At 42.7% G+C, this 16,359-nt stretch overlaps 1 protein-coding gene across 1 annotated transcript in view; it reads right to left on the bottom strand.

Annotated features, from left to right (window-relative positions):
- Window positions 1–7,255: 7,255 nt before the first annotated feature.
- The window catches only part of LOC311495651 (A disintegrin and metalloproteinase with thrombospondin motifs 20), a 77,086-nt gene continuing 67,982 nt past the window's right edge, over window positions 7,256–16,359 (bottom strand). The window contains exons 30-39 of the mRNA XM_084555176.1: window positions 15,231–15,404; window positions 14,154–14,324; window positions 13,012–13,212; window positions 12,743–12,872; window positions 11,830–11,924; window positions 11,635–11,729; window positions 11,391–11,524; window positions 10,016–10,107; window positions 9,841–9,945; window positions 7,256–9,551 (exon numbers count right to left, since the gene is read on the bottom strand). Of these exons, the coding sequence (XP_084411302.1) occupies window positions 9,462–9,551; window positions 9,841–9,945; window positions 10,016–10,107; window positions 11,391–11,524; window positions 11,635–11,729; window positions 11,830–11,924; window positions 12,743–12,872; window positions 13,012–13,212; window positions 14,154–14,324; window positions 15,231–15,404 (1,287 nt within the window). The 3' untranslated portion in view covers window positions 7,256–9,461. The remainder of the gene's footprint in view (window positions 9,552–9,840; window positions 9,946–10,015; window positions 10,108–11,390; window positions 11,525–11,634; window positions 11,730–11,829; window positions 11,925–12,742; window positions 12,873–13,011; window positions 13,213–14,153; window positions 14,325–15,230; window positions 15,405–16,359) is intronic.

Genomic DNA, 16,359 nt, shown 5'->3' with positions numbered 1-16,359 from the left:
GGAATACATGATGGAGCCACCACTTTGGTTTGCTCCTCATTTACTGAAAACGCAATTATTGGTGAAAGACAAACACTTTGTCACGACAGAGAGTTACCAGATCTCTCTCGGTTAGCTGAGGACTTTTCAAGGCAATTGCGGTGATTAAAAAAAAAAAAAAAAAAAGCCAGGGATCCATGCTCCACACCTCCTTTCTTTTTTAATCTGTGACTGTTTACACATCTACAGTTTTAACTCGTATCCAGACATGAATTTAATCATCCATGCCTGAAATGATTGGTTCGAAAGCCTCCTTTCTTTTTTTAAGGTGTCATGAAAATCTTGGATCAGTTTAAGTGCTGCTTTTATTTACCCACTTTTTCTATGGTGCAAGTTTTTCAGTCTTCCAGATTATCGTTATCGTTTGCAGTGTCAAGAAGCGGGTTGAAACCAATGAATGAGTGCCACCCAGATGGCTCAGCTACATGGGTGACATATACACAGTCAGGTCATTCGCACTCAGAACTCTTGACGGTTTCCAAATTGCTTTGACTGCAAGAGGTTAGATCGTGGGAGGAAAACAATAAAATACATCAAATGATAGACTAGTCTTAAATAGTCCAGACACAGGCGGCAAATCCAGACACTGTAGGAGCCCTCCATTGCCTTCGTGGTTAATCACTATCTTTGTTCCCTCTCCTCAAATCACTGACTGCTACTTCACAGTGATATGAATACATTTAAATGTAAGTATTCTCTATTATAAAATGTAGAGAAAGAAAATGGAATCTGAAGAGCTTAAAAGCTTGTCACTGACCATTGTACTGGTCTAGTGAAGTGGCTTTGTGTGTGTTTGAGTAGCCCTATCACAACGATTCAGACCGGAATGAGAGACCTTCTTGCCACGCTCATAGACTAGTCGTAAGTGTGTGTGTGGGGGGGGGGGGGCTGAGATTGTGGGCACATTTGAGTGTGTTTGAAGGGCATACCCTAATCAAACACAAAGGCTTACACACAGACAATATCCACCCAAACACACACAGACTGTCTGTAATCCAGACAGGAAAACATGCCCCACACTTGGACTGGCTCTTAATTAGAACAGGTAGACGCAGGGGTGGAGATATTTTGGGAGGAAGGACATTGTTGAAGGTTTAGGGGCCTTTTGAAGGATGAATAGCTGGACCAAACAAGGGCTTTCTTGTGGGTCAAGCTTGATCTCACCCTCATGTGAAGATGGGATGATTAATAATCACAGCAGAAGAGATTCCCCCCCCCCCCCCCCCATTAAATGCTATTGACAGAGCGCGCATCGAGACTATTACGTGTCTAGGAAATTCCCACTTTCCTCTTGTCCCGAGATTGTATCTTCCCTTGATAGCGGAGGCCTTGTCTGCATTTCTCTTGGGTGCAAGAAACCAGAACCTATCATTTAGCGAAGCGCAGAGAAAAGTGAGTTCTGAGCGCAGTGGACCTTCAGAGAAGTGATTGATGTGAGTTAACCCTGTCACATGCGGGGTTATGGATCAGTGCAAAACAGGACATAAATCACTTCCAAATGCTCTTACCTACCACTGTTAGATCACACTGATACACTCTTCGTTTCCCTCTGCCTTTTCTTCTCCAGTTAACCGCTTTAGGTATTTGAACACATGCAGTAAAATTGCAGGTTAGTGCACACTTGAGGCCAACAGTGCCTTCATTGGCTCGTATTAAGCAAAGCCACTTTGTACGTTTTCAACTAACATCCTCTAATTAATATTCCAGACACACTCCAAACACCTCCCAGACATGAAGATAGTAAAATACTGAATTGTATTGGAATGGTTACATTATTCTTTCATGCAATATTGTCAGGTACACAAATAATTATTTGTTCTACAGGCCAGAAATGGGGTCACGTATAGATTTGTTATTTGCGTTCAGACAAACCGTTTGCTGGATCTCTGCTAAACAAACCATAAATAACAATAACAGGAATTCAGAGAGACTAATTTGGGTCATGGGGTAGCACTGTACACGTCGTCTGTCATCATCAATCACAGACAGAGCTCACAAAACTAGTTTTACATCTGGTTTTGCTGACACCCAAAAGAGAAGTAATGCACCGTTTTCAGTTGGACATGTGGAACATATAATTAGCTCAAAATGATGAGTATTCATGTGATAAAGCAATGTTAAATATTAGGTTTGTGCTTGCATGGTCTGTTTTCTGTGCCATCACATGACAGGACGGGTGTGAGATACTGGGCTGTACTGTATGAGATGCATGAGAACAAAGGGGACATTCTGTTAAGAGGTTTATTATACCCTGGTGACGTGAGCCACAACAGTGTGTAAAAATCTCCAGAAAGCTCATTTGATTGGAGTGTTAAGCTGTTAAAAATAATTAGCCCCCCACCCCCCAGCTCTCTGCTGTTATCGAGAGTCTTGCTAGCTTCACACACAAAAGGCCGACCTCAACTCACAGCTCTAGCCGTGTCTGGCCTTTGCCTCATTCATTCTAACTATGCTGACATGGGGCAACATTTTCCAGGCTGCTTAACGGCCTAAAGTTTTACAATGGGAAAGTATTTTCGACAACAAAAACACTGCCACTGGTCATAATGTGTGCATTTCCTAAATGACTGTCAGCAGGCTTTTATGGCTGCTCCACTCTGAGAACTGCAGCTTTGTGTTTGCAACAAGTGTTGTGCATTAACTACAACGATGGCCACAAAGTGCGGCCTGTCGTGGAAATTCTTCAGTGAGTGTGTGTTCTGTTCACTGCTGGCCTTAATGTGTGATTCACGCCGGAGTCCCACGTTCACGGATCAAACAATGCAAGTCCATTTTTTCACCACACCACATGTTCACATGGACTATTGGCACATACTTGCAGACCCCAGAGGTCCGACACCAACCCCCCCAACCGCCGCCATACCTCCGCCAGTTGGACTATGCCCGTTTCTGACAGCATACCACCCGGCCTTGAGTGCTGAATAGGTGGTCAGCTTTGGACCAAGGCTGCAGTCCCCCACACATCGCATGCAGCTGTTACAAAATGGACACTCTAGACATGTAACACAATACCCCAAAATGACCTCATTCAGTCTCAGCCAGTTAAAGTCAAAGCTGATATGATTTCCTTCAAAAGCGCTGGCAGCCATTCTGACAGCACAGTCTGTAATGCCCGCAAGGCAAAGCGCCAACAGCACCTACCCCCAAACTACTGATAGACCAGTTGGCAGTAGAGATAACTGCTTAATCGTGTGTGGTTTCCACGGATTTTGAAGCAGACACGGCGCATCAAAAGATGAAACTGATATTGTTCAAGGCCAACTTTTCCACTATAGGATAAATATGTGTGTGTGTGTGTGTGTGTGAGCAGGAGGGGTGGGAGGGAGGTCAGTGTGTATGTGTGAGGTATACAAGGATTTGAGCTAGCTTAAACAGCCTCCTCCGACTGCAACAACTTTCACTTTTTCCAAGGACTGCTGAGCCAGGAGACTGGAAGTTTGTACTCACTGCTGTTTATACAGAAGTACATGCTTACAGTCCTGCTGCATAGAGAAACAACACTTACAACACACGCATGCATACACAAAACAGCGATCATGCAATGAAAACTTGGTAGTTCATTCTCACAAGTAACACAAGCGTCAGCACTGATGACACACGATGCACAGCGTGTAGAATACATTCCAGATGGTAAACTTTATCATTTATAAGTCTGTCGTTTGCTCTTTATTGAGTCTTTTTTGGGGGTTCGGGGTTTTCTAATCCTTTACCGCCACCTACTGGTAAGCAGTGACGGTGCTTTAAAGATTTCACAGTAAACCAATGCCACACCAGTTCAGCTCCATTGAGTACAACTGTGCAAAACTGTACTATAATCAACTAAATTATGATATGTATTTTTACAACACAAAAAGACATTTACTCAAAGATAATGTGTCTTCTTTGTGCAAATCAGTGTTTTATAGATGAGTACTCATTGTAGCCTTTTTGTGGAAGATTTTCACAGATTTTAAACTGATCCAAGTTTAAAACCACCAAGACACCAAGAGACTGATCCTGGTTCATGCACTAATGACTCACTCAAATTGGGTCATTGTTAATTACCAGCAGCTGCTTGTCTTTAGCTACAGCAACAGGTCTTTTAGGCTGATGTCCAAAACCACCAGCACACGTACAGAAAGATGTCCTCAGTACACCTAGAGATAAAACACTGCCTGGCCAAAAAATGAGGTCACACACTCTATTCTGTTGGATCACCTTCAAGGGTAATTTGATGAGACGTAATTTGATGAGACGTACAATATACAAGGGTATATTCAGGTAGACCTCATTCTTTGGACACATAATGTTGCTGAACCTAGACCTGACCAACTGCAGCAAACCCAGATCATAGCACTGCCTCCACAGGCTTGTACAGTAGGCACTAGGCATGACCCCATCACTGTGGAACAGGGTAAATCTGGACTCATCAGACCACATGACCTTCTTCCATTGCTCCAGAGTCCAATCTTTATGCTCCCTAGCAAATTGAAGCCTTTTTTTTCTGGTTAGGCTCCCTGATTAGTGGTTATCTTAAGGCTACTCAGCTGTTCAGTACCAGTCCCTTGAGTTCCCTCCACATTGTACGTGTGGAAATGCTCTTACTTTCACTATAGCCCTGAGTACTGTTGTTTTTCTTTGATTTAATTTCACCAAACGTTTAAGTGAACACTGATCACAATCAGTCAGGATTTTTTCCCCGACCACATTTCTTCCTGGAAGACAATGGTTCCCCACTATCCTTCCAGTTTTTAATAATGCGTTGGACAGTTCTTAACCCAATTTTAGTAGTTTCTTCAATCTCCTTAGATGTTTTTTCTGCTTGATGCATACCAATGATTGGACCCTTCTCAATCAGACTACTCCAAAACCACAGGATCTACTCCAAAACCACGGGATGTGTCTTTTAACATGGTTGTTTAAGAAATGAGAAGCTGCTCATTGCATCAGTTGGGGTTAAATAACTTGTTGCCAGCTGAAAGATAATCACCCATTCAGTAATTATCCAATAGGAGTGTTGTACCTATTTGCTCACTTATATCCAGGTGGCGACATTTTTTTTTTTAGCCGTGCAGCATAAAGCACTGTGAACAGAACAGTTATGCAGAGGAAAGAGGAGACAGTATTTTTGCAGTTTCTTTCAGTCCATTTTTTTTTTCCTTTGAAGCAGAAATCCTGATGATGGCTCTGGATATTCTAGAAGCCCTAGGAATTAGATTTTAGTTCCTAAAAATCTGTGTTGTGCTTAAACCTCACCTTCCTTTCCTTTCACTAGACTCTAACCCTAAAAGAACATCACATAACCTGACATAAAAGGCCACACTGTATGGGTAGCTGTTGTTAGAAAAGCAGATTAGAAGATCACTTGTTTGAATCCCCACTGCTTCAGCACCCAACCCCCGAAACTGCTCCACGTGCATCTCTTGTATGACTTCACACTACTTATAGTGTACTCTCTGTGTGTACAAATGGATGGATTGTAAGTGTGCATGACCAATAAAGCTGTTTAGTCCTGGCGACTGTGGAAATATTTAGTCAGTTGATGTGGTGCATTTCTTTAGACAGTAGGGGTCACTGTTTACCCTTTTTTAGGGAAAAAATGTGTTTCTTTAGGTCACTAGATTGACACTGGCAGCCTGTCTGTACAATCAAAGTTTCATAGATGTGCTTTAGTTGCAGGTTGGACTGTTCTTTTACTGCAGCAGTTGTTATTTATTGTTTATTTTAATGCAAGATTTAATATCAGTGCAAACTTCAAAAAGAAAGGTTGCTCTTGCGTACTTCATGTAAACTTCATAATACGGAGGTATGCATTGAAGGCTTCATACATATCAGATTCAGTTTGCGGTGTGTTGTTTTAGTGTGTCCGTGCACACCATTGTTGTGTGCATATGTGCCCTTTAGAGCAGGTTGCAGCTGCAGATTACACTGGAATGTCTGCGCTTTTACCTCAAAGCAGACTGTGCTTCATGGTAAACATCAATCATTAGTGTCTTTTATGAGGATTCTCCTGCAGGTTTGTGTTTTTCAGCCCAGCCATTAAAGATGTCTGGTTTATGCTCACAACAAACAGTCCAAGAAAGCAGTTTTTTTTTGTACTTGTCAATAGCCTGCAGAGTCTGGAAGGACCTCATCACAGCTTGGTTTCACTGGGAAACTGCTCTGGAGGGGAGTTGCTGTCGTGCTTTAGGACTCTTCCAAATCCTGAGATTAGATTTTAGAAACCAAGGCAGGCGTCTGGCAGGAAATCAAAGCAGCTCTTGAGGGACCGCAGTATCTGTTTTCATTTAATGCACAAAGCTATCTAGCTAGTGCAATGAGCCCAGGAGAAGTGGCTTGTATATAAACAGTTTGCCTTTCCTGAAGTACCTGCACCTCCATGACAGAGTCATTTTGGTGACATAATTCCTCGAAAATGGCACCTTCCCCCTCTTTGTGAGGTTTGCAAATGAAACAGGGTACTCACCTCACACTTTGATTTGACATAACTATTTGATGAGTCATCGGGTGGTCAACAGCCTCAGCCCTATCCACATCTCAAGAATGCATTAGTGACAAATGGGTTTAAAGGTATTTGCTCTGTTTACGTGTCTCTCAAGTGGAACCGAACTCCAGAAATTCATGTTGTGGAAACACAGCCTGCACCACTAAGTGAATCCACATGCAGCTACGATTGTCCACAATGACACTGTGGTGGAGGAGAAATCTGATGTGTTGATAAGAAAGACTTTATTTTTACTCACAAAATGGATCTTTAAGCCTCTGTTATTCATTCAAAAATGCGTCGTTCTTGTTGTTACTTCAACTTGGATGCGTGACCTTCAGCGTACAGTATGTGTATATGTATGTAAAGTCTGACATGTGGCAGACATCTGTGAAAGAGGAAGCGTTTCCCTATGCTCACCTTAAATGTGACTTTCAGGGGTGTTCAGATGTGCGTATGAGCATGATTTTGAGGCATGACAGCTATTTCGGAAGCCAGATGCAGTGCAACGTGTCTCCAGTACGTATACATCGTGAAAATTGACCTTACAGGTATGTAGTGGACATGCTGTTTGACTCATTAAATCAACTGTGTTTGCACATTAATAGATTCTGGATGTTTTAATTGTAATGGCATGCTTCCGAACATTCAACGCCCACCGTCTGGACGTGTGTAATGTTGTAAAAAGTTCAGGTTCTAGTGCAAAAATTAAAAATGTAAAATAAATAAATAAAAACTAAACTTGTGAGTCTGCTGAAAAGCATGTTTTATTCTTACTTATTTTTAACAGCATTAGTATAGTAGCAAGACATACAGTAATCGTATGATTAGTAACCATAGCACCAGAATCATTTGTTTCTCTTATACAGGCTACACACATACTGTATGTACATATGATTCTTAAAAACATCTTTGGATAAAGCATGGCAAACAAGCACACTGTTTCTCCGTCCAGTACCAATGCCCATTCAATATTTAGCACGCCGTTTATAGTTCAAGTATGAATATTAAAAAATACACATATATCATAAGTTACAAATCTTAACGGTTATTACAAAAAACAACAACAACAAACAAACAAACAGGATTACATTTCTACAAAATTTATGGCACATAGTGCATCAAGTATTCTTTAGATTTCTGATACAGACCTCATAGCACAGTTGGCCATCATAAAAACTGACGACGGCCAAAGGTTTTCTAGCTGCTCACTGACTTTTATTAGTTTCCGGCCATTCTTTAAATTGAAACAAGCTGCATTGTCAGAGATAAGAAAAAAAAACAACAACATCTGAATCTATCTGCTCACTTTGGTTAAAGCTTAACATCAGCGTACCAGCATGTTAGGTTGCTTGATAGTTGCAATGGCGGTAGTGGTCACGGTGAAAGTCTTTTATGAGGAGTTAAGCGCTGCTCAAGTGAAGATTTCTTCATGCAGTGGTTTATCTGATACATACAGTATGACAGATCCCATATCTGCTAAAGAGAGTCGGCTCTGTCACAGATAGTGTTATTCCCAAAGTCAGTCTTTTCCTTCTCGAGATTAGAGGTAATTCCAGTAGTTCAAAAGCACCATTCGAAACATCCTAATTTAAAGTTAGTGGTTATACGCTACAAATACCTACTTTAGCAAAGCAGACAACGGACAAAACATACCAGACAATGGCTCCTCCGTCGCTAGTAGTCATTGTAACAAATCAAACATATCTACAAGTCAATAGATGAATAAATATGGTCGAACTTAAATATATTACAACACATATCTCAACAGAGTATGGGTGTTTGTGAGAGGTAGGGGGTTGCAGGTACCTACAGTAGGCCCAATGGAGGGTGTGAGGTGAGACATCACACCTCATACTGTGTCACGGTGCGACAGATGAGAACTTATGATGTAATTAAAGAATAACACTAATAATACTACATACTTCAACACTTGAAAACGTTTCAGCTTTTTCATCCCAGCACTAGAGTTTATTCCGACCACTGTAGGTCGGCATCCGTCAGTGCACTGCCTACGTGCGTTTCAGTAGTTTTGTTGAATACCTGACAACAGATGACAGCAAACAGACTCTAGAAATGCACAAAAACAAAAGTGATCTGTAGTTGGGTCTAGAGGCTCTTAAAGTCTGACCTCTGACATGAGCCGTGTCTGGAGGGGTATCATAGCTGCGATCTTACTCTGGTTGAACGTCTTGAGTCTCCTTGAGAGAAACATACTTGCTTTCTTGCTGAGAGTTAGATGAGAACATTGATATCTACAAAAAGCAGCCAGTTAGCTTAGCCTTTTCTAAAAATCAGCCAAAACAAACTGTAAAAAATAACAGAACTATCCCTTAAATACAATTCCAGTGTCTGTCTGGAGAACTGCCATAATATGCTGTCTCTCTGATTACAAGTCAGTTTGATAAGTGGCAAAGAATTGCTTACAGTGTAGTTATATAAATATCTATATACTGTGGAAAGTACAAGTAACAGGATTAGTTCCAGGCACAATACAATGAGATTCTGATTTTTTTTCCTCACCGCTTCATTTCACAGACTACCATAAGAAAAAAATGTGGTTTCCTACTATTTGTGTACTTGCTTTCCCAGTGTTTTAAAGTCCTGTATTACTACATAAACATGCATGACAGTGTCAGAGAAAAAAAAAAAGGTTCCAAAGCGCAGATGTGCTTGATGGCCTCTGCAAAACTGTTGGCGAGCAACTATAGTTATCTGCTCTTGAGGCGTAGCAGTTTGGATGGAGGACCTGACGGTGGCCATGTAGCACTGCACAGTGTGTAGTGTCTTGTCAGTTTTAGCTGCCGTTTGGGAACTGGGGACGCTACTGCGGGATGACAACTGTTGCAATTTTCCTCCACCACACTCACAGATGATTACAGGATCCAACAAAACGTATCGTATGTTGCCGTGCTTCTGTCTTCAGGACAGATTTAGGGGTTTGGTCTCCGGGTTGCCCTCAGTGGACTTGAAGGAGTAGGCCGTTGTGAGCCTGGGGAATGCACTTCCCACAGAAACCACCACAGCGGCCGTAGATTCTTGTCCCGTCCTACAGACGGAGACAAATGAGAGAGGAAAAAGTGGGTGAAGGGCAACCATTCATGCAGAGAGCGAGAGCTTCGTAAATGTCAGTGAGGATTCCTGTTCAGTGAATCAGACTAGAGGAATTACAACATGGCAATTCAGGTGAAATATCACAAAAATTCCAACAATTAATTTCAACACCCCAACATGAAGAACAATAGTGTCCCAGTAACATGGTAAAGGCAAAAACCATTACTTAAGATTTACATAATGCCACACTAAAGGCAAACGTTATAGAAGTTGCAACATCTTACCTCAGATCTGTGGACTTTAACGGAAACATAGTTGCCCTGTGATGTCCATTTGGTGGCCTGAGCCACTTTGAGGCCAGTGCCAATCAGATTAATGCTGAACTGGCCCTGAAGACACAAATCTGAATGAGCTGATGTTGATACATGTTAAATATTTCCATGAGACGATTTCACAAACCTGTGGACACTTGGCTGCACTGTAACAATCTCCCGCTGTAGCAAAGGGCACAGGTCGACCAAGAAGAGTCTGGGAAAACTGGAGGTCTGTAACTGGCAATCAGCAAAAGATACAAATCTAGACTCACAATGTGTAACACTGACTGAAAACATCTGCTCGAAGGAAAGTCACCGCAAAGATAGCCGCGGAAAGTTAATGCAGTCAGATTTCATTGCATGGTTGATGTCACGTTATTGTGACTTTGCCAGATGTTGTGGCTCTCTTTGAAAGATTTTTCCCACTAAAACGTGCTTATAGCCAGTAACAAAATCTAATATCAAAACCAGCTTAAATCTTCTGTTGAGTCTATTTGGGTTTATTGTTGAAATGCTGTGTGTTTCTTTAATGACCACTTGCATGTATGAGGTGAGATTTATTTTTATGAATTCAAGTGTGACGCTTAGAGGTATCTGAACAGATCATGAGAACCCAGCCCTCCTGACAGTGCATGATATCTGTGAGATAACTAAACCCTTCTCTTACACTTTGAACTCGGCGAATCAGTCTAAGCCCTGATTCTTCTATTCTGATGAGTCATTTTCCATTCATCCTCCTTTACTACACCTCAACTGTGACCACTGGCTTCTCTTGCGCTCCCTTCTTATCGCCTGTATGACGATAAAGTTTAGGAGATGTGCGAGGCACACAGAATTAGCGCCTCTTCATAGACTTCCTCTCATCTTGAACTCATTATCTCTCCTCAGCGAGGCACCTGAAAACCAGATGGGTACCATGCAGAGGGAGGGTGGGAACATGTGCTGTCAGGACCCAGATGAGACAAATTGGATGGGAGGATGGTAGTGTAGGTACTAATCCAACTTCCTCTCAGTGCACACGCATACACACACACACACAAACGGAATCACACACACTGTCCACTAATCCTCATTCCCTAATCAAAGGCATACTTGGACACAAGAGCAGGTGAAGCTAATGAACGGAGGAATATGGGCTAAAGATGTGTGCGTTGACATTGTAAATCTGCGATCCCTTGTGTGCAAGTATAAGTAAGTGTTTGATATTGATACAATTGGATGCACGGGTGTGTTTCTGAATCAGCACACACGTCCGTGCACGCACGCATGCCTTCCTTTATTCTCCTGCTCACGTGTTTGTACCGACCGCCTGGTTTCAAGCCCTCGCCTATCGTGAACCAGAGTGCTGAAAGGTGATTACTTCAATTTCGCCTCAGAGTGTGAGGCGAAAACAGCGCTTACTGCATTTGGACGAGGCATTATTAGCGCAATGGGATGAGGCGTGTGAGGGTTAAAACAACGCCCGTGTGTGGTCTCATTACAGTAGACAATGTTAGGCTAATCACACTGTGATTACGCACTCATTATCCTCAGGGAGCTCAGGTCCAGACGAACTTTGTGGAAGACAGTGTATCCTGCTGCTGAGTAATCGTTCCTACAGGCGCAGTCTTGCCTTCGGCTGCCATCATACGGGCATTCAAAGGGGTTCAGCAACCTGTGTAGTAAGCAGGAAAGGTTTTAAGTTTTCAGAACACTCCTATCAACAGTGTTTTATACACAGGTGTATGATCACTGCTCCAGTGATCATCGCTGCATCATACACACCTGTGCCCGTACACCTCAGAGTAGTTGTCTGTCTGACCGCTGCGCAGGGTCACGTACTCTTTGGGGAAATCAGTCTGCATCTCAGCACAGTAAATCTAAGGGCCAAACACATTGAGACAACAGATGAGATCCCACGGGAAAGCTGCTGGTTGAGTCATGATGTGTGTAGGAGGAATTCTGACAGATCGGGCACACCTGCAGGATCCGGGACTTGACTTTGAGATAGTATTCCCCATCTATCCTCACACCCTGTCTCATCTGGACCTCTCGACAGGAAGTGAACAGCTGGCCTAGGGGGAGAAATATGAACAAGATATTTTAGTGCAACAGTTAGATAACAGGAGACACTGAGGTCAACAACTTCCAAGAGCCGTGATGTTTAGCCGTTCTACTTGTGCGAGCATAAATCTTCTGTTGGCAAAACCCAGAAAGTTTGCAAAAGCTAATAAACTAAGCACTCTGAGGGAAAGGACCGTGACCTGGCTGTTTTCTTCTTCAACAAGAGCTGCTGTAAATGTTAAGTGTGCTGCCTCCTTGTATTCCCAAAGTGCTGCAGAGCTCATATCATGCCGATTAGCTGATTAAAATGAATACTTGACCGCTGAACTGGCTGTCAACCGAGCATATCATTTTAATTTCACCAGTGCATGACTTGGCTTCTGCCAAGTCGAAATTCTGCCAAGGCGAAATTAAAATGAAATGCAGGGGAGCTAACCTGCAAACTTTGGCCTCCTTTTGTGCAACACTTCCAAGTCCACAATGAAAGCTGCCTTAGCCGCAGCACAGACGCCTGAGGCATTCTGACAGACTGTCCACATCACAATTTGTAGAAAGCCGCTGACTGTCTATTTATTGTTCCACTAAGTAATCACTCCAAGAGGCTGTAAGTGGAGGTCGCTTTTCTGCCTAATGTGTTAAAACAAAGCAAAAAGCTGAGTTACTATAAACACAATCAGATACGCCATGGGCTGCCATATCCAGCACAGTCAATTTAATGCCATTACTCTACTCATTTCATGTTGGCAGCAAGCACTACAGGGCTTAGAAAAGTTGGACAAGATGTTAGAATTTCTGCGTTATACTGGAGAGAAGATAAGAGAAAACTCACATTCTCTGTCTTGGCATGCAGCCTGAGACTCGGGTCTTTCTGATGGACGGCAGTGTTTGGACGGTTGGCCTTTGGAGGTCACACACTCCACTCTGCGCTCCATCACTCCGGCCCCACACGTCTGCGAGCACTGGTATACAAACACACATTCACAAATCCACAAATGAGATCTATTAGCTGAACCGTAAAGTGCGCTAGTCATCAGAACGTGAACATGAAGATGGACTGGAGAGGATTTCCGTCCGCCTAACAAGTCTTTTCTCTTTCACCTTGCTCCATGGGCCAACCTTCCAGTAGGTTGTGTGCGGGCAGTCAGCGAGGAGGCAAGGCTGGGTGCCAGGAGGGTGGGGCCCAGGGCAGTTTGTGCTGGCAAAGGAGGTCTGAGCGTACGAGTGCTGTGCATGGGAGGAGGGCGCCACGGAGCAGGACACAATACGCTGCTGGTAGCCAACACCGCAGCTGGCAGAGCACTGAGACACACACACACACAGACACACAAACACTGGCGTGAGAAAATGTTTGCATAGGGCAACAGGGATATCAGATAGATTGTCTGGGATGTATCATCTGACTCATCGTAACTCACTTACTGACTTGATTAGGCCTGTTTCTACTGAAATGTACTGAAACAATTACCTGAATAAATACAGTAAATTACTAAATTAGCATCAGAACATCAAAAATGAATCATTGTGGAAACAGTTTTTCCAAAATACTGTTCTTTTCATGAGCTAAGACAAACAGCCCTGATTTCTGCTATTGTGGCATTTTTAGTTCATCCAAATAGTTTATTTAGCCTAAAAGGGTCTATTTAATTCAACCCACAATGTAAGACTTAAAAGAATATCCACTGATCAAGCACTGCAGTCGTCTTCAGTTGTTCTTGATGAAAAGTTAAAAATGATCCAAATTAATGCAGGAGCACCAGAAATGGAGTCTTCTCTATCCCGTACATACTTAAATTATGCTACAAGAGGCGGATGTCTCCAGCCCCTGGCTTTGGGCAGAGATGAGGAGAAATCCACAGAGGCCTGATAAATGGTTTTCAGATACAAAAATGTGAATTTTGCATAAAACAAATTAATCTGACAATGTCGACTTTATCTCTGGGACATGTTTGTGAAGGTTCTCTGTCATCCAGGTCAATGGTATATCCAGTATTTCTAATAAAAACCTAAACGTCCCACCAGTCATCAAAACTGAAGAAGCTACTTGGATGAGTGGTGAAACGTCTTCAAGAAACCCGTCAGGTCCACTTGCCCCAGCCTTGTTTTTTGGATTTATCTCCGGATGAGCACCGCGGTTTCTTTCCATTTTTACAGACTAAATCCGTACTTGATTAATGGACAAATATCCCTTGTAGTTTCTGTCCCAGCATAACGACAATGCTCATTTCTTCTTCTATTCCTACCTGTGACCATTCCCCTGTTATCCACATGTAGCGACAGGGATCTTCTGTGCAGGACTGGAGCGATGGAGGTCGGGACGATGGCTTGCAGTAATCATCCTGGGCGGGTGTCACCCCTGGCCCCATGCACCCCACCTTCCTGCTTCTCATGCCTTCTCCACATGTTGCGTTGCACTACAAGGAAAATCAAACAAAGGGTGGAGAAGAGCTCGCAGAGGGGGGGCAGTGTTGTACTTTCAGTAACAACATCATTAACTTCTCAGACTCCTGCGTGTCTCTGTGCTTCTCCAGATGGCAACGGATGCACACTCCACCTTATTATGTAAAGGTTTACATAAATTGAGAGAATTTAGCGTTGTGTGACAGTGGCAACATAAACACAATCCCAAACATGTGCTCTGGGGAGCTCAGCGTTACCATATAAAAACGTTAAGCCGGTTTCCCCCAGCGAGGGTTTATAAGAGCATTTAATGAAACGCACCAGAATCTTAAAATTAATTTGTGTAAAGAAGTCTGCTGAGTGTGGATTTTATGACGTTTTCTTTGTGTTTCGTGAGAACAGAAACGATTCCAGGAACAAACTGTGAAAGAAAGGAGGCTGTAAGTTCTCGAGGCAACACAGACAGGAATCTGAATACTGCAAACATTCCAGCAGGAGGACACCGTGCTATGTCCCTACATGGTGCCCCTCTTTTATGCCTCGCTTTTGAGGACAAAGCCTGTGACATTAAAGAAAGATGAGCCAGGAAAAAAAAGCTAGCGTGACACAGAACAGTGACATTCAGCGGGACAAAAGGACTGATGGCCGTCGGCGCTTTGAGGTTTGATACAGTGTGATATACTGAACTGATGGTTATCACTGAGCCCACACAACAGACGCAACGGATCAAGGGTACCTGCGGGTCGTCCACTTTATGGCGCAGAGAGAGAGAGAGAGAGATAAAGCGGAGATCTCAGCCAATAAAAACGTTAATAAGATGGTTAAACATCTGTACATGTGTTTTCACACTGGGAGACCAAGAAAGGGGAATCTGGAGTCGAGGACAGGAAGGAAGAGAATGAACCAGAGGCTCTACTTACTTCCTCCCATTCGCCAGCAACCCAAGCGTAATGCGTGCACTCTGCAGTCTGGCATGGTCGGACAACAGGAGGGCGTGTGTGAGCATCACACAGATCTTCTCTGACTCGTCCGGTACCTTTTAGCCTGCAGTAAACATCTCGTTTCTGACCTCCAACTCCACAGGTGACAGAGCACTAAGAAAAGACAAAGAGGACGTCTGATTGAGAAAAGAGGCGATAGAGGGAAACTTCATGGCTTTGGCGCATTTGTTCAAACTTTGCAATACATAGCACCAAGTATATTATCAATAAAGAACTTATTTTCATGGCTCAGTTCTGTCACAGAGCTGACCTTTAAAGGACAGTCCACATATTTCACACAAGAACTTCAACGCACTTTTCAGGAGGAGTTCTACTGCTAATGTCATTAGGGTTATTTTTGACTTAAGCTTGGAGACTTGATACTGGAACACACTGAAGGGTAGTGGGTATTTATAAAAAGGCAAAGAGGCAATGTGTATGGTGGTGAGAGACAAATCAGTTTTTGATCCTGTTTTCAATTCAACAGTATGACATTTACCAATTTAAAAGGTATTGTTGGAAGAAAAAAAATTGTTGCAGTTTAACCTGTAAAATATATCTGCATTGAGTATTGTGTGTGTAAAAGTGCTCTTGTGAACATACTGTATGTGTATATGAAGAGTAGAAAAACTATGCGTGAAAGTCAAGGCTCAAATATCCCACACTGTGGGTGACACTGAAGTTGAAAGAATGAATTTTGCCTCTGAATCTAATTAGACAGTGTGCTTGTAGTGATACTTCTTATTCCAAGGTTGATGTTGATGTATATCGTGCAAGATGAGAGATGTTTTACACGCAAAACATGTGTGTAATTTATGGCACAATTCAAATGGGATAAAAATCTTCGTTGCCTACCATATATTTTGTGGATGCAGCTCAGTTGCAAATAACATAGATGGAAAGAAAACCTTTGTTTGAACATTATTCTGCAAAAGTTACTCACCAAGACAGAGTGACGGTGCTTTTCATTGCTTATAAACTCAAGTTGTCATTTGCAGAATAAGAGTGGGTTATTTCTTTCAAAAGTTCCATAGAGAATATTTGTTTGGTCTGACGCATCAAGATCTGC

Source organism: Chelon labrosus, assembly GCF_963514085.1.
Source record: "Chelon labrosus genome assembly, chromosome: 11".
NCBI lineage: Eukaryota > Metazoa > Chordata > Actinopteri > Mugiliformes > Mugilidae > Chelon > Chelon labrosus.
Note: the sequence above shows the minus strand (reverse complement) of the source record. Positions and strands in the feature narration are given on the sequence as shown.